General features: G+C 42.1%; 1 protein-coding gene across 1 annotated transcript in view; it reads left to right on the forward strand.

Annotated features, from left to right (window-relative positions):
* The window catches only part of LOC126267503 (nephrin-like), an 880,351-nt gene that overhangs the window by 818,816 nt on the left and 40,674 nt on the right, over nt 1–20,861 (forward strand). Inside the window, exons 10-11 of the mRNA XM_049972800.1 lie at nt 1,970–2,263; nt 16,398–16,694. Of these exons, the coding sequence (XP_049828757.1) occupies nt 1,970–2,263; nt 16,398–16,694 (591 nt within the window). The remainder of the gene's footprint in view (nt 1–1,969; nt 2,264–16,397; nt 16,695–20,861) is intronic.

The following is a 20,861-nucleotide window of genomic DNA, read 5'->3' on the forward strand; positions in this document are numbered from 1 at the left end:
TGGAAAAGAGCACATATAGTCCCAGTCTTCAAGAAGGGTCGTCGAGCAGATGCGCAAAACTATACATATATCTCTCAGACGTCGATCTGTTGTAGAATCTTAGAACATGTTTTTTGCTCGAGTATCATGTCGTTTTTGGAAACCCAGAATCTACTCTGTAGGAATCAACATGGGTTCCGGAAACAGCGATCGTGTGAGACCCAACTCGCTTTATTTGTTCCTGAGACCCAGAAAATATTAGATACAGGCTCCCAGGTAGATGCTATTTTCCTTGACTTCCGGAAGGCGTTCGATACAGTTCCGCACTGTCGCCTGATAAACGAAGTAAGAGCCTACGGAATATCAGACCAGCTGTGTGGCTGGATTGAAGAGTTTTTATCAAACAGAACACAGCATGTTGTTACCAATGGAGAGACGTCTTCAGACGTTAAAGTAACATCTGGCGTGTCACAGGGGAGTGTTATGGGACAATTGCTTTTCACAATATATATGAATGACCTAGTAGATAGTGTCGGAAGGTCCATGCGGCTTTTCACAGATGATGCTGCAGTATACAGAGAAGTGGCAACCTTAGAAAATTGTAGCGAAATGCAGGAAGATTGGCAGCGGATAGGCATTTGGTGCAGGGAGTGGCAACTGACCCTTAACATAGACAAATGTAATGTATTGCGAATACATAGAAAGAAGGATCTTTTATTGTATGATTATATGATAGCGGAACAAACACTCGTAGCAGTTACGTCTGTAAAATATGTGGGAGTATGCGTGCGGAAAGATTTGAAGTGGAATGATCACATAAAATTAATTGTTGGTAAGGCGGGTACCAGGTTGAGATTCATTGGGAGAGTCCTTAGAAAATGTAGTCCATCAACAAAGGAGGTGGCTTACAAAATACTCGTTCGACCTGTACTTGAGTATTGCTCATCAGTGTGGGATCCGTACCAGATCGGGTTGACGGAGCAGATAGAGAAGATCCAAAGAAGAGCGGCGCGTTTTCGTCACAAGGTTATTTGGTAACAGTGATAGCGTTACAGAGATGTTTAACAAACTCAAGTGACAGACTCTGCAAGAGAGGCGCTCTGCATTGCGGTGTAGCTAGCTCTCCAGGTTTCGAGAGGGTGCGTTTCTGGATGAGGTATGGAATATATTGCTTCCGCCTACTTATACCTCCCGAGGAGATCACGAATGTAAAATTAGAGAGATTCGAGCGCGTACGGAGGCTTGCAGACAGTCGCTCTTCCCACGAACCATACGCGACTGGAACAGAAAAGGGAGGTAATGACAGTGGCACGTAAAGTGCCCTCCGCCACAAACCGTTGGGTTGATTCCGGAGTATAAATGTAGAATGTAGATATAAATAATAAAGTAAAAACCGTCCGAACAGGACTTGAAGGACAAACGGTACGGACTGGCCTCATGCCATCCTCAGTCCATAGGTGTCATTGGATTCAGATACGGAGGGGCAGGATGTCGGCGCACCATTCTGCCGGCCATTGTCAGTTTTCTTGACCAGTGCCGCTACTTGTCAGTCATGTAGCTGCTCAATTGGCCTCCCAAGGCTGAGTGGACCCAGTTTGCCAACAGCACTCGGCAGACCAGGACGGTGACCTATCCAAGTGCAAGCCAAGCCGGAGACGCTTAACTTCGGTAATCTGACGGGAACTGGTTGCACGGCTTCGGCAAGGCCTTTTTCAGATAACTCATATTAATAAAAAATAGTTCTCTCCCAGCATGTTAGTGGACACAACCACTTACTGCGAAACCTATGGTATGATACACTTTAAACAATCAACTGAGGTATTATTTTCCGCAGATACAAGAATGCCCGTATTTGGATACCCACTATCCCAATGATTATTCCTAGCGGTTGTTCATAGATCACGTAGCTTTGTGTGCAATTAAAATTAATTGGCGCTAGAGTAATGGAAGGAATGATACCCAGTCGTTAAAGTGACGCCTCGTTCCACAGACAAGCCGGTGTGCCAAGGCGGGCAGCGGCAAGTGTTCGCGGTGTCGCCACACGAGTCGGCGCACGTGCGGTGCTCGGTGGACGCGGCCCCGCCGCCTCGCGGCTTCCGCTGGGCCTTCAACAACTCCGCAGAGACGCTGCAGGTGCCGCAGTCTCGCTTCAACTGGTCGGCCGGTGTCTCCAAGCTGGTCTACGCGCCGGTAGCGGACGGCGACTACGGTTCCCTCCTCTGCTGGGCCCACAACGCTATTGGCCAGCAGCAACAGCCGTGCGTCTTCCACGTGATGCCAGCAGGTGAGTCGACCATTTGATCGGAGAATTTCCGTCTCTTACTGGGGTAAAAAGAAGTGGTTCAAATAGCTCTAAGCACTATGGGTCTTAACATCTGAGGTCATCAGTCCCCTAGACTTGAAACTACTTAAACCTAACTGACCTAAGGACATCACAGGCATCCATGCCCGTAGCAGCAGCGCGGTTCCGGACTGAAGGGCCTAGAACCGCTCGGCCACAGCCGCCGTTTTACTGTGTTTTATCTTCCTAGAATGCAGTACACTTGTCATAATCTACGATGCCAGAAACAAAAGTATGCAATAACAGGAAGCAAACAATTACCTACATTTTACTTAGACGGGAGCATACAAGAATTTGAAGATGATTTGGTAATATACGATTGCATAATACGAAATTTAGAACACAGAGCTGCCAACTCTGGCCCCAACAGCGGCTGTGACCTGACTGGGAATTAACCCTCGCAGAATCAAGAGGGGTGGGATTTTAGTACTTTATGCCCACCTTTAGAAAATATCGTGATCTAATCAGTTACTTCATATTTTAAATGTTTTAATAAGTATTTATTGGTTTTAGTGAATTCTTCTACCTGACTGAGTAAATATATTAATATTTTCGCTTAAATCTAAAGCGAAAACTTAGCCTCGTGGGAAAGCCGCGCGGTCGGAGGTTTGAGTCCTCCCTCGGGCTTGGGGGTGTGTGTGTCCTCCTGAGTATAAGCTAATTTAAATTCGATTAAATAGTGTACAAACCTTGGGACCGATAACCTCAACAGTTAGGAATTCACCACAAATTACCAAACAAATCCGAAAACTTGTTTTCAGGTTCAGCACCTTACTTATACATGATTATCTCTTTAAATGTAGTGTTATGAGTAAAAGAAAAAAAATATTGTGGTGGTAATAAGGTAGCCTCCCCTTGGTAGTACATTTCACTGATAGTCTGTTGACATTGCCAAGAGGGTGCTACAACGTGTTTTCAGTTTCTGGACCCGGCGTACACGTAAGCACCTCTTTGAGAAGCTTGTTCTTAACATAGTCAATAAAATAAAAAATTTAGACTTTTTTAAAAATACTTCTTTTACAATTCAAACTGCCTTTTCCTGCTAGTTATTTTATTTATCCCATACGCCTTTCGCCTTCTCTTTTTCTAAGGCATCATCTGTGGGATCTATAATGATACAGTTTTGTTAGTTACAGATTATGAAACAGTTCACTTCGCGATTTTTGTCACCAAAGTTTTCACCCACTCGCTAACAGCTAGTATAACCGCTCCCCCCGCACAAATAAGGCTCTATCCCCCCCTCCCTCTCTCACTCATACGCACACACAGTGAACAGTGTGTGGATGTTGAAAACAAAAAGATGTGAATATAGAAGAGTGATAAAAGTGGTAGTGTGACCTCCAGACCAGACGTGACGAAATGCGCATCAGAAATTCGTAAGTAATTACATTTTTACAAAAAATCGCGAAGTGAACTGTTTGATAATCTGTAACTAACAAAACTATATCATAGTAGATGACACTGATGATGCCTAAAGAACTAGCAGCAGGAAAAGAGAGTTTGTTTTGCAAAACAAGTATTTATATGCTTGTTGCGGGGGATGGCCACACAAACAAACTTGTTTTTTAAAATGTTTTAAAAGTTGGCATCAATACCCCGCACCCCCCCCCCCCCCCCCCACCCTCCTTGGTAATGCGCGTTATGGCAAAAAGGACAATGCGCTGGTACCGCTAGGGATAAGTCGAACTGATCTTGGATTTCAGATGTAGTTACGTCATTTCATGCCACTACAACTCTGTGTTACAACGGATGTGGCACTCTACTTCCCGAGTGGTGCAGCGCCAGTCTCTCCGCAACCCATGACCAGACATTTTCAAGGACAGAGAGATCTGCAGAATGGGCCGGCCGGGACAAGAATCGAACACCGTCCATACAGAAATTGGGTCACGACAGCACAAGCTACATGCCATCGTGTGGCGTCTTTTTGATAATTAACGTCACGAAAATCTCAAAGGCTAGTTACAAACACCGTCTTTAACAAAATTATCAGGCATGCGAACCCAAGGATATCGCATACGGTGCCCAACGACAGCCCGTATCATCAGTCCAGGTGCTAGAGCCATATGACTCTGACGAATGCAATCTGATACGTTCGTTCCCCTCGGAGTCTCCACACATTCACACATTCTTCAAGATTCTGTACACAGACGCCACAGTCCTTTGAAAAGACGCTGTGGTGCCGCTTCAGTACTCGCTTCAATAGAAGCCGCAAATGTGGTCGCCTTGCTGACAATCTGTACTGCACGAGAAGCCGTCGAACTGGTCTCGTTTATACTTACCTTGCTGCAAACTGGCTCATTTCTTGACTCAAGCTTGGCTCAAGGGGCTGTGGAATACTGCAAGGCCGAACAAACAGTACATATGTTCTCTCAGGCGCTGGTCTCTTGTGGCCGGTGAGATCCAGCATGAGTACAGGTTTCCTGGACCTTCGCATGAGAGTGATTCATTTCGGGCCACTGCAGGCAGCAGTATCGCAGAACAATAAACCGCAAGTCCACAGATCATGATCTTACCGTAGTCGAATTTCGACACTTGGCGGTAGAAGTTTCTCCATCTCATACGAGGTTATATAATACAATCGCCTCACAAGAAACCCACTTTCACGTGTAGTTTGTGGAAGGAGAAATCCTCTGTGTAATATTTCCTTAAACATGGTGTTAGTCCTGCACTAAGCGTGCAGTTGTGTTGAAATGTTAATCATGGATACAGTCATGTATGTAGTACCGCTTGGGTTGCGCTCTACCAAAACTGTATGTCGGTGGTTTTGATGTAGATGGTGCAGTACATGGTAGGGTTACGGGTAGTACTGCTGGCATTGGTAGTGGAAGAATCATAATTGAATGCGGAAGAGAGAAACTGAGAGCCGACGACTTATCTTTGATTTTTTTAAACTCTACTTAAGTCAACAGCGTGAACACCTTGACATCAGCGTTACGCAACGTAGTACCCGTAGCATCGTGGCTACGTAACTCGCAACCAGGACGAATTAAATGAAAAGCTATTCGGTCTCTAACATCGGTAACAAGGCTCCTGAAGAATAAACGACTCTAGCGCCGAATTCCCCTGTGTAGGCCGTAAATTGTTGAAAGAGTTCCCGATGAAACTGATGATGTAGCGTTCTAGAAACAAGACTGGTCATCGGGAGATGTTTCAGACACATCATGCTGCCCGATAGTGACCCAGAAGGGTTCCAAAGGATTAAAGTCACGCGTATTTGGTTGGCGATACACCAACGTGGAGGCACTATAGTGCTTCTCAAACCACTGCAGTACGGTTCTGGTTCCGGAACAATTATACTGCTGAAAAATGACATCGCCGTGCCGGAAGACATACCCACCAGCCTGTGTCCATAATTCAAGGCGGTCTCCATCTCGATGGCGGCGTTTCTGTAGACGACCAATGACCTAGTGTAGCAAAAATGTGATTCAACTGAGGAGTCGACATGTTTCCATTGATCGACAGTCGAATTTCGATGGTCCCGTGCCCACTCCAGTCTAACTGACAATGTCGTTGTGTCAACATGTGAACACGAAGGGGTGGTGGCCTGCTGCGAAGCCCCATGTCCAGCAATGTACGATGAGCGATGTGTTCTGGAACACTTGTGCGAGCACCAGCAGTGTGCTCTTTCAGCAGAAATGCCACAGATTACCATCTATCATAGTTTACAGAGCAGACAAGCCTCCCTATTCCACGTTCTCTGAAGAGTCAAGGACGTACAACCATTTAGCGCCTAGCGATAGTATCACCATCGTTCTACCTCTTTCCGTAGAGCCTCACGACAGTAGCACGTGACAATTCGACCAGCTTCGGCAATTTCGAGATACTCGATCACAGTCTCGGCGTAATAATAATCTGCCCCTTTGTCAAAGTCGCTTATCGCAATGGATTTCTGGATCTGCAGCCCATATCTTGGTCAGGGCTATGCCTCGTCCGTGTCTGCTGCGGTTACATACTTTTGTTATCTCGCTATCCGCCCGTAACGCCACCAGGCGGCAACAAATTTAGCCGTGGAGAGTGGTAATAATGTTTTAACTGATGAGTGTATATCGTCACTGAGTTCCTAGACGATTCATCGATTCCAGTTTCAAGGCTACGTACAGCGCTGAACTTCATGAATCTTAGGGGAAGAGGCGTGAACATTCGGCGATGTCCCATAACGAATTCCCTGGTTTTTCATACTAAATTAGCTGATAATAAAAGTGTCGCATTACTTACTGAATGCCTGTCGTATCTTATATCTTTCAGCTATTCAAAAACGTAAACTGCTTCTTTCTGAAGTATGATATCCTAATGACACTTCTGTGATACTTTTGCTCCAGTCAGAGGAAAAATAGCAAGACAGCCACGGATCTGTTCAAATAGTTCTTACGATTAACTGACCTCGGCAATCGGTCTTAATATCTGCAACGAGCTTTGTCAATAGTTAATAAGAATACTGACAATTACTTCAAACAACGATAAATTCGTTTACTCATATAACAACATGACGAGGTGGTCATTTACCCGGAAATGTTTTATAGCAGATGACGGCATTTGAGGAAGTCTACTCTCACCCGTAACGACCTTAAGTTGAGCAAGAGTTGCGGTAGGCAGTTTTTCACAGGAAATGGGGCATTAGTCGAGAAGGAGGTTTTACGGCTCTGCTCTGCATATCTTATGCAGGCTAACTGATCTGGGTCTCCCTGCCACCGCCATCTATCGAAGTCCGGCTGTATTTCACTTGGAAAGTGAACTGATGAATATACAATATTCACTCTAAGGAAAAAAAAAAGAGGACGCACCATGAAGGAATTAAGCGAACGAGACGGAAATCGGTAAGCGTGATGAACGTGTACTGACAAACAAATGATTACGTTTTCTGATAAAACTGGATGATTCATTCACGAGAAAGGGCTTCACAAATTGTGCAAGTCAGTAACGTATTGGTTCGCTTACGCTAGCAGTTATTCGGCTTGACATTGATGGAAATACTTAATGAATCTCTTCCTGAGTGATATTGTGCCAGATTCTGTCCAGTTGGTGTATGAAATCGTTATAATTTGGAGATGGTTCCAGAGCCCTGCCCATACTGCTCCAGATGTTGTCAGTTAGGGGGGTTTGTGAAGCACAAAGACGAGCGATAGAAGCTCTCCTCGTCTGTGGGCAAGCATTATCTTGCTGAAATGTAAGTCAAAGATCGCTTGTCATGAAGGGCAACAAAACGGGGCGCAGGACATCGTCGACGTACCGCTGTGCCGTAAGGGTGATGCGGGTGACAACCAAAAGAATCGTGCCGTGAAAGAAAGTGACACCCCTGACTATCACTCCTGGTTGTGGAGCCATATGGTGGGCGACACTCAAGCTCGTATCCCACTGCACCCCGGAGCTTCTACAGACGCGTTTTCAGCCTGGAGTGTCATGGACTGGCATAGTATTGTCTTCAGTTACATGTGCCGTTTCGAACTTATCACGAATGACTAGCGAAGACGCCCCATAACGTGGTAAGATTCATCCTATCACACGCCATACGGCCGTACATCTAAGAGTGATAATCTGGGGTGCCATTTTTTTCATAGCGGGACCCTTTTGGTTGTAATGCGCGGCAGGATCACAGAATAGCGGTACTTATACGATATCCTACGTCATGTATTGTTGTCCTTCATTGAAAGTCTTCCTCTGCTTACATTTCAGCAAGATAACACCTCCCCACTCACGGCTAGAGTTTCTGCTGCTTGTCTTCCTGCTTGCCAAATCACGCCTATGCCAGCAAGATCACTGGACCTCTCGCCAGCTGAGAACGTTTACAGCGTTATGGGCTTGGTCCTCCAACCATCTGAGGATTCTTACTATCTAATGCGAGAACATTCAACAACTCTATCAATTAAGGCAAAGCCGAATAATTGCTTGCACTTTTGCCAGAGATGGACCAACGCTTAATTGAAACTCGCTCAATTTGAGTAGCTCTTTCTCTTGAATAAGTCCACCGCTTTTACTGAAATTGTAATCATTTGTTTGTCTGTACAAATGCATCTATCTATATCCGACACTTGTAGGAAATTGCTTTATGTTGCATTTTTTATTTTATTTTTGGTGAACGTCACTGTGCTGGTGGAGTCTACTTTGAAAGAAGGCTCCGAGTCAACGCAATGTACAGCAGCAAAGTCCGAGCTAGATGCTTCTCAGTCTTAACGGAAATGATTGGAGAAGCTCTTCTAGTCTTGAAAGGACTTTGTCCCATACGAAGCACGAACAAAATAGATAACTTGATTAATTACTGTCAATTGCTCCATACGTTAGGAAATGATTTTTGAGAGATTTTCTGCTGAGTAAAGTGGTAAATGCGTCACTAGAAGAAGATCAAAAATCTTGATATCATGACTGGGAGACGAGAAACGAGTAAGACCTGCAGACAATAGTCTCTGCTACAGTAATCACTTACAACGGGTAAAGAAACTGAAGTCTTAACAAAATTCAAATTGTAAATCCTTTTGTTGAACATTTTTATGTCGTTTAGTAATTTAAGGAATAGGACCCAAATAGTAGCTAAGAAATGACAGCCACCGACAGCAAAAAAAGGTTAGTATAATGATTATTACAAGTAAGAGTAATCAATATTATTATTATCATGGTCACCTTCATGATTCAATACCTAACGCAGATGGAGTTGCAAATGCCGGTGGTAGCTTTAAAAGTCTAACCTCGTTTGTGACGACTATAAATTAGTTGCCCATCAAAAGCCCAGCGCAAATGGAACAAAAATGCTATAGATTTATGCTACCTGAAAGATACAGTACGAAACATGAACTGTTGTGAACATACACTAATCAACATATATTTTAATAAATTTCCTTTAATTTATGCCTATCGTGACAAAATGTTTGTTCACCGATTACCGGTTTCAGTCTACAATGACCATCTTCAGATCTGCATCAAAAAATATGAGAAAAACATAAATTCGCTGGCAGACTGTCTACAGCTTCAAAAGAACAAATAGACCATAAAGAAAAGTAATACTCACATACATCCGCATTTGTGTGCTTGAACCACGAACAGGCATACCTGTGTTTTATAAAAACCATGTCTTAATGCACTACAACCTCAGTAGCATCGTCGAATGTTAAATGCAGATTCAGCACCAGCATCGTCAGATATATGTAAATAACGGCATAATCACGAATCAGGTTGTCAGTAGGACTACTGTTCAAAAAAGATGCCGTACAGTAGCCACAAGATCTTCGTGTTGTAAGTTCAGCATATGTCTCTACTGTAGGCATACACTGGTTTTCAGTGATTAACTGATAAATGGGGGCATACAGTCGTTGATGTCTGTAATGAGCATATAAGGTATAAAAGGCCTTACAATAATGAAAAGCACGACAAAAGTATGATTGTTGAAAAGAGGAAGAGTTACGAGAAAGTAATTGACATATGCTCAAGTGCCATTATTCTAGATAGTGACATAAGTAATAAACAACTTTCATAGTGCAGCAAATAATATAGAAACTATAAAACATATAGCTAAAAAGCCACAATGAAAGAGGACATAGTGCTGCACATAATCAGCGCCCTCTGTTAGCGCTAACGCCAGAGTTACCCATAGGCGATAAGTAGTTAGAGGGGCACTCTGGCGATCACGTTCCTCTAACCACTTCCTGCCTATGAGTAATTCGTTTATCAAAATGTTCGGGCTGGTCAGTGTATTTTCTTGTTAGTGGAGTTACACACTAGTTCCATGCAGTTTGGCTTACACTGTAACTCACATTTATGCTTTAGAAACAGTTTTATGTAAAAGAGTTTTGGCACATCTTTTGAAAATCTGTTTACTGTCTATCTCTCTCTAGCTTGAAGAAAGTTTTTCTAGGGCTTTTGGTCTTAGGAAGGGTTTTATTCGAAACAATGGAAGATGTTCCATGTCCTTGTGACCTGGTTGCTTCCTGTCTCAACACTTTGATCAGCAGGATCATATCTAAAATATATCTCGCATAGGAGTTCATTTAAGTATATACTTGGTGCTATTAGTATCTGAATGCTTTGAATACTGACTTAAGATTAACTATACATTTTTATTCTCTCCTCTTCATGATGAATACTCTTTTATTATTTGTTTTGCAAATGCGTTCTCTTAAAATTTTCTCACAACTTAACATAGAAGAATTTAGTCTGTAGTCTGTAATTTTCATAATATTCAAATTTAAACTTTTCGTGCCATTTTACGATTTTATCCATTATTATTATAATCACAATGAATTTTGTATATGTTGAGCTCCCTATTACACACTCATCAATGAAGATATTGATAACACCGTTCTGCGAATTTTTTTCTGAAATTTAAGGAAAGTGTTTTAACAATGCTATTACGCAAATTTCGGATTGGGCAACAATTTTGATACCATTATTTACTTTTAAGCTGGCTGTTAATTCCAGATTGTATGTGTCATTAGCCTTCAATAGTAGAACTGCATCTTCTATGTAAGCACTTCTACTGCCTTAATTACCAATGCTTTTGATGCAATTTGTACTTAAAATGAAGGGAAATGGACCACCTGTGAATGGACAAAGAAGTGTAAATACCTCGTCTCAGATTCTCTCTGCTGTCTTCTGCGTTTCCTCTTATACGCCAAATATTTCTGACAATGTTTTGTGGCCTACAGCGTCGATAGCCTTTAGGATCCATAAACACTCATACATATTCTTTTACATTACTTATGACATTACCAATAAGATGTATTACTGCGTATGGGGTTCCTTTCTCTCTCTAAGCCAAGTTTGCTTTTTCTAAATACCCCATACTTTATGAGGAATGTGACAAGTCTGTGTATAAGCTCATAAGAATATTATTGATTCGACAAGTAGGATGCATAGTTTTCTGGTTCGCACTGGTTTCCCATTTCACCAGTTTAATCAGCGCAGTCTTCCAGAAATTTGGAAACGCTCCTACGATGGACGGTGCGTTGAATAGTTGCCTAACAGATTTTTTGGGGTAGTTTGCAGGATAATTATCGTCTATAGATAACATTACATCAGTCAATTTATTTTCTTGGGTTCTATTTTATCAGCTGTGTTTCTTCTTCTGACATTAGAAACAGAGCCATAGTTTTCTCAAGAGGACTAATAAATGATTTCCATGTAATAGTTATCTAGAATCAGTTCGTGTTTGACCTATTGCGGTAGAACGGCGATTGAAGACTTTTATGACATAATTGTGTGCCTTTGTTTTGTTTCTTCTGATCATAATCCACATTTTGCTCTACTGCTGTGAGTTTCACAGTATAAGATTAGCAAATATGATACATCAACAAGCCTTGCATTTATTCTCAGCACAACTTATGTGATCTGCGTAATTTTTTTCGCTTGTTGTTTGACTGCTTGCAGTGCATTGGAATTTCTTTTACATTTTCTGTAATATAGCTTAAAAGTTTCGTTAAAGCTAGTACTGCATACAATATGTTATTGTCTTGTTTCTAAAGGATAAAATGCAGTTTGTATGGATTTTCTGCGTTTACTGCTGTTATTGGTATTCGTCTTTGTTATTTGTCACTATATATGAAGATAAAAAGAAAAGATATTTACATTACTTTATGATCCAGTGGAAAAGCTGATTACCAAATTTCCGAAATTTCTTTCGTCAGCTTAGGCTTATAGTCTGATAGGATTTATTCATTTATGTTTGTTATTACGTATTCGTCGTTAGATGTGAAGCTTTTATTTTCAATTATATTGGTGTCCTTGAATATTATCGGTGGAAGTATAGGTCTGAGATTTTAATTTTCAATTAGACTGGAGTTCTTGAAAATTTTCAGTGGAAGTGTCTATGCATCCGTTTGGAGGCCTGTAGAGGTACAAGATTTACAGTGAATAACTACTTAAATTTTTTTTGGCTGTATTTCTTGTACTGCATTTTCACTACTATGTTTTTTGTATAAATCAAGAGTATATATACAGTTCCTGCTTATCTTATTGTGGATTAATGTAGCACCTCTTTAACCTTTACCATAGCTTCAGCAATAACTAATGGTTACTCTGTAATTTTCTACAGTAAGTTTTAAAATTTCGTTGTCGTCAAGTCCATGTTTTCTCAGTGTTAGAATAATGGAGTTTTTTCATTCAGTACTATTTCTAATAACTTAACCTTATTTTAAATCTATAGTATGTTCCGGCAGGTTATTTCATGTTTTTAAGTCCTGATACTTTTTGTTTTCCCTTTCGGTTTCTCCTCTTCTCAACCTGGACTAAGACTGCTTTGCTTTGGCTTTTCATAAGCCATATTTCAAAACATGTTTTTACTACCTATTTTGCACTATTTGCATGTATAGTGTATTGGCAGAATTTCATGGTAGACGTTATGTGTTTCTTTTCACTGAAAAAAGGTGAGATGATGTTTCTCATCTGACGTGGTTTTTTATCTTTTATTAATTGTGCAAACACAGAGGAAATCTTTTTCTTGCGTATCCTGTTCATAAGCAGCCCACACTGATTGGAATGGAGCCTCTTTACTCCGTCGTATTAAAAATTTAAATCTATCACACATTTATCTCTATTGGAGGTACCCACAGAGGACACAAGGTTCTATTAAATAACTTAATATTCATATTTACCTTTGTTCGTCATTCCTGTCGGGTAGTGTACTTATTGTTACAGTTCTCACGTGGCTGACTGAAGAAGGTACTGCGATTGCACTCTGTATAACACAAATTTAGTTTGACTTAACTTCGATATCCGTTGTTCTTGCCACAATTATTACTGTATATTTTAAGCCAAAATTTTTAATCTACTTATATAAATTGTTAATCATTTCACAGAATGGTGCACCTGTCTTCGTGGTACTTCTGCCGCATCTTGCGCTGGATGCTTTGCTCCGAGCATGTTGAATATCCCAGTACAACCGCTTATGATAGCAGGCGCAGCAGAATACGATGTTCGAATGCCTTCATCTTGATTTATTGGGACATTATCATTAGATATTCCTTTGTTGTTTTAATTAAATTTTTCATTTGCGACCAAATGAATTTGAAAAAAGTATTTGTAATAGGCAAATATGCTTTTCTGCTAGATAGTTGGTTTTGCGGAACTAGAATCACAAGTTGGCGTGCCAAGTACATTAGAGGATAAAGAAATCTGTAGACAGGTCACAAAGGTCTCTGATGAGAGAGCTGTATGTTAGTCATCCACCGGATTGGTGTCGCCACACCTAATTCGCGAGTGCAACATGTCACACGCCTTTTCATCCCTCTGTCGACTCCCCTCCACCTGGTAATAAAATACACGATCCACCCTTGTTAACTTTCGTATGTCAGTGAGCCTCTTAAGCCGTGAAAATTTGTTACCCACGAATAACGGCGCTTAGATAATAAATTGAATGGACGATTTTATTGCTTTCGAATTTATTACGAAGCAGTCAGGGGTTCTTAACATTGCAAAAGTGTTTTATCAAACAGAGTAATATTTTAAAATGGAAACAGTAATAAAATTTAACCATATCTCATAATTAATGTGCATTTCTACATTCTACTGTTTCAGTTGCAGCTGCCGTACTAACCAGACGATATGGGTTCGGTCCTTTGAACAGAGCTTTTTAGTCATCTTAAAAAAATGGGTATATCCGTAGCTACATAACATGAAAATTTATACGAAAGGGGAACACCTGGTCGAAAAAATTATTTAAATAAACATCCCAGTTCGTCTGAATGACTAGGTCTATGTCAAGATACGATAAACACTCCCAGAATTATCACAGAACTCTCTCTGCTCTGTACTATACCCGCCAACCACCGCAAGTTAAGTATACTATTGGGTCCATAGTTCAATCAAAGTGAAACATATGGAATGGATTAAAATTTCGACGCGGTTCGACCACACTACACGCCTCCAACCAGGTGAGGCCAGTTTTTTTCTTTTGTTGTTGTTGTTGTTGTTTAAACGTTTAATTTTAAGAGCCGCTGTAAGAATGTAAATATTCATGGTGGTGTCTGTTTGTTCTATATCGTGTCTCCCTACCACTTTCGCGCAACGACGCTCTGAGCGTGGTTTTTAGGGAATTAACTTAGTTTGAACCTGGGACCTGTTGCTGGTAAGGAGACGCCAGGCCACACATGACATGTAGAATTCAGAAGAGTTCAGTAAGACTAGTGATGATATAACCAAATACTTAATGATATCAGCGTCACCTCCACTACACTCCTTGTAAAAGAACACTAACTAAATTTAGTGGAAGGGGTTCTAGGCTTTCCGATTTTTAGTTAGGTGGTAAAATAACGTCGATAGAGCAGTTACATTTACCATTGGAAATTTTATTCTACTCACAAAACAACGTTTATAAATTGCACTATTGACAAAAGGAAATGTTTTAATACAGGATGGTAAAAACTAACTGCGTTCAATAAAAATATGAACGAATATTCCCTGAGTGGGTTTCCAAGTTCTACAATGGATCGAAGGATGCCTATGCCATATCACATCTATAATCTAGGTTTACATTAAGTTTAACACGAGAGAAAACTATCAAAATGGTCTACAGTGACCCTCAATTATCTTTAATTACTTATCTAACTTGTCGTAAATTACATTGGCTGATGTGGCTTCTCAATAATTATATAACAAAGAAATAATCGCGTTTCAGATTTTTACTTCAAGTGGCAAATGTGAACACCATGAGCTTTAATTTACGATCGACACTAGTATTACGCAAAAAGGGGGTGTAACAGATGAGACTTCTGCAGTTCTGAGTGAAGCTTTATGCGCTGTTATGCGGCATCGCGTGCGTTCATTACCTTGTCGGTGTTCGTCAGGGGGGCGGCGGCCGGCGCAGCAGCCATCCAGCTCGCCGTCTCGGAACTAACTCTCACCTAACATCTCCTCACTAAAATTTACCGAAGTTGGTTTTAAAAAAAACTATCTGTCTGTGTTTTCATCTGACCAATCAGGGTCTCAATGTTAACCTTAAGCTCCATCTACAAAAATTCTGTCTATCCAATGAGAAGCGTTATACTATTCGTGGTGGGGTAATGTTTTTAAAGTTTGCAACGTAACAGAGACGCTAAAAAGTCTCATACTATATCCTGCAGCTGGTGTGGTCCTTTTAGCATTATCGTGAGATCTATACTGTTCTTCTGGAGGGTTCTATCTTTTAACATGGGCTGGGGCGTGGTCCTAATGTAACAGACACACGAAAAAGACTCACGCTAAAACTTGCGGGTGGTAGTGGCCCTTTTTCTGTTATCGTAAGATCTATACTGTTTTTCAGGAGGGCTCCAGCTTTTAACATCGTCTGGGGGGTGGTCCTTGACGTAACAGAGACGCAAAAAAGACTCACGCTAAAACGTGTGGGTGGTGGGGCCCTAGTGGTTAGCTGGCAACGTGGGTGTCCAGTCCGTCCCTTATCGTAGGGCCTTTTAGCTTAACACGGTTCTGCTCTCGGCTTTTGTTCTCGTTTCTCCTCTCGGAACTGCGTCAGTCTCACGGTGGGAAGGAACGACATGCATTTAGGCATTCTTGTGTCAGTCTGTGATATTCCATTTGCTCACTCGTTACTCGTATTACTTTGGTTAATTTAATGTCACGATTTATTCGGAGCTATGTGACATACTACTAGATTTTCATATCATGTCAGGGTTTTCATGGAAGGTGTTGGATTTGCCTGACACCTTACCAGAAGGATCCTCTTGCCATGTACCTCACTGCAAAAGCCAAATGGATGCAGTTCCCTTCACAGTGATTTCTGTTAAACTGCACAAAAATGGTCTGCTGCAGTGAAATGAAGAAATGATTGTATGGCATTGATGGCTGGGAGTCCCCCCACATGGGGAAGTTCGGCCACCGAATTGCAAGTGTTTTCAGTTTACGCCACGTTGAGTGATTAGCAATCGATTACGATGAAATGAGGACATCACGATGCCCGCTCCTCCAGCGGAGAAAATTGCTGACCAGGCTTGGAATCGAAACGTGACCCACTGCATGGCAGGTGAATAATATTTTGTTCTATTAGCTTCGAACTCTGGTGAACAACACGTCGGCTGCACTGTGGTCTTTGCTGCAACGACGGCATATCCTGCCTCCTGGGTGCATGTCGGGCTCCAGTAGATCGCTGTTCCCGTTCTCACAGGGCGTCCCGACATGCCGTCCAACTGCTCGCTGCTCAACCAGACGTCGCAGTCGGTGGCGGTGCAGTGCGTCGAGGGCTTCGACGGCGGCCAGCCGCAGAGCTTCCTGCTGGAGGTGGTGGACGCGGTCTCGGGCCACCTGCTGTTCAACATGACGCAGCCGCTGCCCACCTTCTTGGTGGACGGCCTGGCGGCGGGCCAGCTTCTGCAGCTGCGCGTCTCCGCCTTCAGCGGCAAGGGTCGCAGCGAGGCCTTCATCGTGGACGCCGCCACACTACTGCCGGCAGAAGTGAGGGCCGGTAAGAGAACCAAACGTACACAATACCTACACAAACCAGACTACCTGTAACAGTCAAAGGACATAGGAAGAAAGTATTTGTTGGGGAAGGAAGTAGTTGTTTGGAATGAAATGAGACAGAGTTGTAGCCTTCCTCCACTGTTACTAAGTCTGCACACTGAGAAAACGATAAAAGGAAACCAAGGTAAAATCTGGAAAGGAAATTTAAGAAAAGAAAAACCAACTTTGCGGGTTGTCTATTACACACATCAAAAACTAGTTTTCCATCACCTCGGTTCCGAGAGTTCCGGAACCTGTACAGAAAATGGCAATAGATATCAACATAAACATCATTTCTGTCCTTTTTATTGCTCATGAAAACCACATATTGCTTATTGTACCACCATACAGCGACACCTTCAGAGATGGTGGTCCTGATTGCTGTACACTCCGGTAGTTCTAATTCCCAGTAGCACGTCCCCTTGCATTGATTCATGCCTCTATTCGTCGTGGCCTACTATCCAAAAGTTCATCAAGACAATGTTGGTCCAGATAGTTCCACTCCTCAACGACGATTCGGAGTAGATACCTCAGAGTGGCTGGTTGGTCACGCCATCCATAAACAGCCCTTTCCAATCTATCCGAGACATGCTCTATAATGTGCATGTCAGTAGAACATGCAGGCCACTGTAGTCGAACGATGTCGTTATCCTGAAGGAACTAATTCATAAGATGTGCACCATGGGGGCACGAATTGTCGTCCATGAAGATAAATGCCTTGCCAAAATGCTGCCGATATGGTTGTACTATGGTTCGGAGGATGGCATTCACGTATCGTACAGCCGTTATTGCGCCTTCCATGACCACTAGCGGCGTACGTCGACCCGACATAATGCCACCCCAAAACATCAGGGAACCTCCACGTTGCTGCACTCGCTGTACAGTGTGTCTAAGGTGTTCAGCCTGACCGGGTTGTCTCCAGACATATCTCCCGTCCTTTTTTGAAGGCATATGCGACGCTAATCGATGAAGAGAAAGTGATGCCAATCCTGAGTGGTCCATTCGCCATATTGTTTGGTCAATCTGTACCGCGCTGCATGGTGTCGTGGTTGCAAAGTTGGACCTCGCCATGGACGTCGTTAGTGAAGCTGCGCAACATGCAGTTTGAGTCGTAACACATCGTCCTGTGACTGCACGAAAAGCATTATTCAACATGGCATTGCTGTCAGGGTTCGTCCTAGTCAAATTGCGTAAGTAGCGGTTATCCACTGCAGTAGTAGCCCTTGGGCCGCGTGATCGAAGCATGTCATCGACAGTTCCTGTCTCTCTGTATCTCCTCCATGTCAGAACACCATAGTTTTTGTTCCATTGTTCAGAGCCCTGTCTGGCACAAAGTAACAATGCGGACGCGATCGAACCCCGGTATTAACCGCCTAGGCATAGTTGAACTACAGACAACACGAGCCGTGTACCGACTTCCTGGTGGAATGACTGGAACTGATCGGCTGTGGCCCCACTTTGTCTAAGAGGCGCTGCTGATTCATGGTTGTTTGGATCTTTGCACAGGTGTAGTGACATATGTGAACAGTCAAAGGGGCTGTCGTGATACAGTATCCAAAATCAATGTCTATCTTCAGGAGTTCTGGGGATCGGGGTGGTGCAATATCTTTTTTAATGTGTGTATATTACATGTTAGATGCAGCAAAGGAACTGGAAGATCAGACTAAACTGAATGGCTTGTGTCATCAAAGAGACTGTAAGGTAAACAAGAAGAAATATAAAACAAGAGTAGGTCCGCAGCTCGTGGTCTAGTGGCTATCGTTGCTGCCTGTGGATAACAGGGTCCCAGGTACGATTCTCGACAGGGTTTGGGATTTTATCTGCCCAGGGTCTGGGTGTTTGTGTTGTCCTCAGCAATTCATAATCGTCGTCGTCATAATTTCTGACGGTGACTCGATTAGACTGTGTAAAAACTGGACTATGGAAAAATTTGGACTTTTTACAGTCATTGATGAATCCCGAGTTGAGCTCCCCACAAACCAAACATCTAAACAAGGGTAATTCAGTGAGTCAAATTAAACGCTGTGGAAATTAGACTGGGAAATGAGGCACTAATAGTTTTGAAATTCGAGCAGGAAGTAACTGATCATGGCTTAAGTAAAGAGGAAACAACATGTTGTATGGATTTCAAATTGTAGGGTGCTAATCACCTTGGTCATCAACACCCTTTGACAAGTTCGTGGTACTGATGAATGAAGAGTACTTTCGTTAAAACAAAAAGCATGTCTCATATAACGATAGCTACAGCAATAGAAAATATCACGTACATGTTCCAGTAGTTCCACACACACCGTTCTAAGATTTTAAAAGAATTACATAATAAAACAGTTAGTTGATCACTGAACTAAAAGGATGAGCCAGCAACCAAAAATATAAATAAATGCATAAAATATAGCGTTACAACCTCCATCCTATTGAAATGGGTAGCATTCCTGACGCAACATAAAATTTCAACAGTTGTCTTCCACTCTTTCGCCATTGAATGAAATGGTGGGAAAGTCCCTCGGTACACCAAAGGCTTGCCGCTACTAGCGTATAATGCATAGTCACTTAACACTTGTGGCACTGTGAGTGTGATACCACAGGCACTACATTCCGGAGGGTCTTCTAGTCACTAGAAATGATCAACAGTCTTTAGGCAGTAATTAAATAAATTATGAATAACCCGCCTCGATTGCGAAAATTCCCGGTGTTTACCCAGGTTTCAATGTGGATAACCACGCCTTCTTCAGAACGAAATGCCCATTTAGGCAAGATACTTTTTATTTTGTTTCAACGTGGATAACCACGCCTTCTTCAGAACAAAATAAAAAATAGCTTGCCTAAATGGGCATTTCGTTCTGAAGACGGCGTGGTTATCCACGTTGAAACCTGGGTAAAAACCGGGAATTTTCGCAATCGAGGCGGGTTATTCATAATTTATTTTGATAATTACGATTGCTGACGCGCTGCAATGCTGAAAGTTCTTTAGACAGTCACCGACACTAAGGCGAGTGAGCGAATAATCGGTTTGACTCACCATAACTTTTTGTTACCAGTTTCCATCCACTGTCATTCCCTACTCATCCAACGCTCACTTCAACACCCACCACACGACAGCCTGTAGGGGGACGTGAGAGATAAAAAATCCACACGAGCAGCAAGAAGATTTTCTGAAAAAAAGCAATGTTTTGACATTAAATGTCAATTTAAGTGTTAAGAAAGGTTTTCTGAAGTAATTTCTCTGGGTTGTAGCCTTGTACGGAAGTGAAGCATGGAGCATTAACAGTTCAGACCAGAAGAGAACATCAGCTTTGGAAATGTGATACTACAGAAGAGTGCTGAAGTTTAGATGTGCAAATCGCATAACTGATGAAGTTGTTTGAATGTAATTGGCTAAATAATGTATCGGTTGAGCAACTTGACTGAAAGAAATGATCACTAGATAGCACATTTCCTGAAGCACTAAGCAATCGCTACTTTGCTAATGTACGCAACTGTGGAGGGCAAATACTGTAGAGCGAGACCAGGAAGTGGTTGCAGTACGCAGGTTTCGATAGATGTAGGCTGTACTACTGTTCTGATATGAAGAGGCTTGTACACCATTTAGTAGTCTGAAGAGTTGCATCAAACCAGGCTTCGGACTGATAACCCCAACACCAACTACGCACGTACATAAATATTAAAAACTTTTACTTAGTATACAACAATCTCAGTTAACCATCGATAACGATTGTTCTTCAGAACTGATGGAGTCTCGCTTTGTTGTTCAAGATAATAATGCTCAATGTATTGATAAGAAAACTAAGAGGATCCTATAGTCAACACAACACAGAATAAAAGTAGCTGCAGTTGACGTTGCAAATATTTTCCCATTAATACTTCTCCAGCCGAGACGGACAACTAGTTTATTCTTACTCATAGCCTTTCTCGCTCTTTGAAAATAATTTTCATCTATCACAGAGGTCAGTAAAAGATAAGTGTTGCGGTATATGTTACACTACATCTTACTTGGAATCGAGAAATTAAATCGACAAAAACAGAAAAATTGTCGGTATCTGGTTTTCAAATTACCCAAAAACGGTTGCACGACGAGAAAGTCAGATTCGTTGATGAATTCTGGCCAGAAAATATCGTGGCCCTCATGCAT

This window comes from Schistocerca gregaria, chromosome 4, assembly GCF_023897955.1.
Source record: "Schistocerca gregaria isolate iqSchGreg1 chromosome 4, iqSchGreg1.2, whole genome shotgun sequence".
NCBI lineage: Eukaryota > Metazoa > Arthropoda > Insecta > Orthoptera > Acrididae > Schistocerca > Schistocerca gregaria.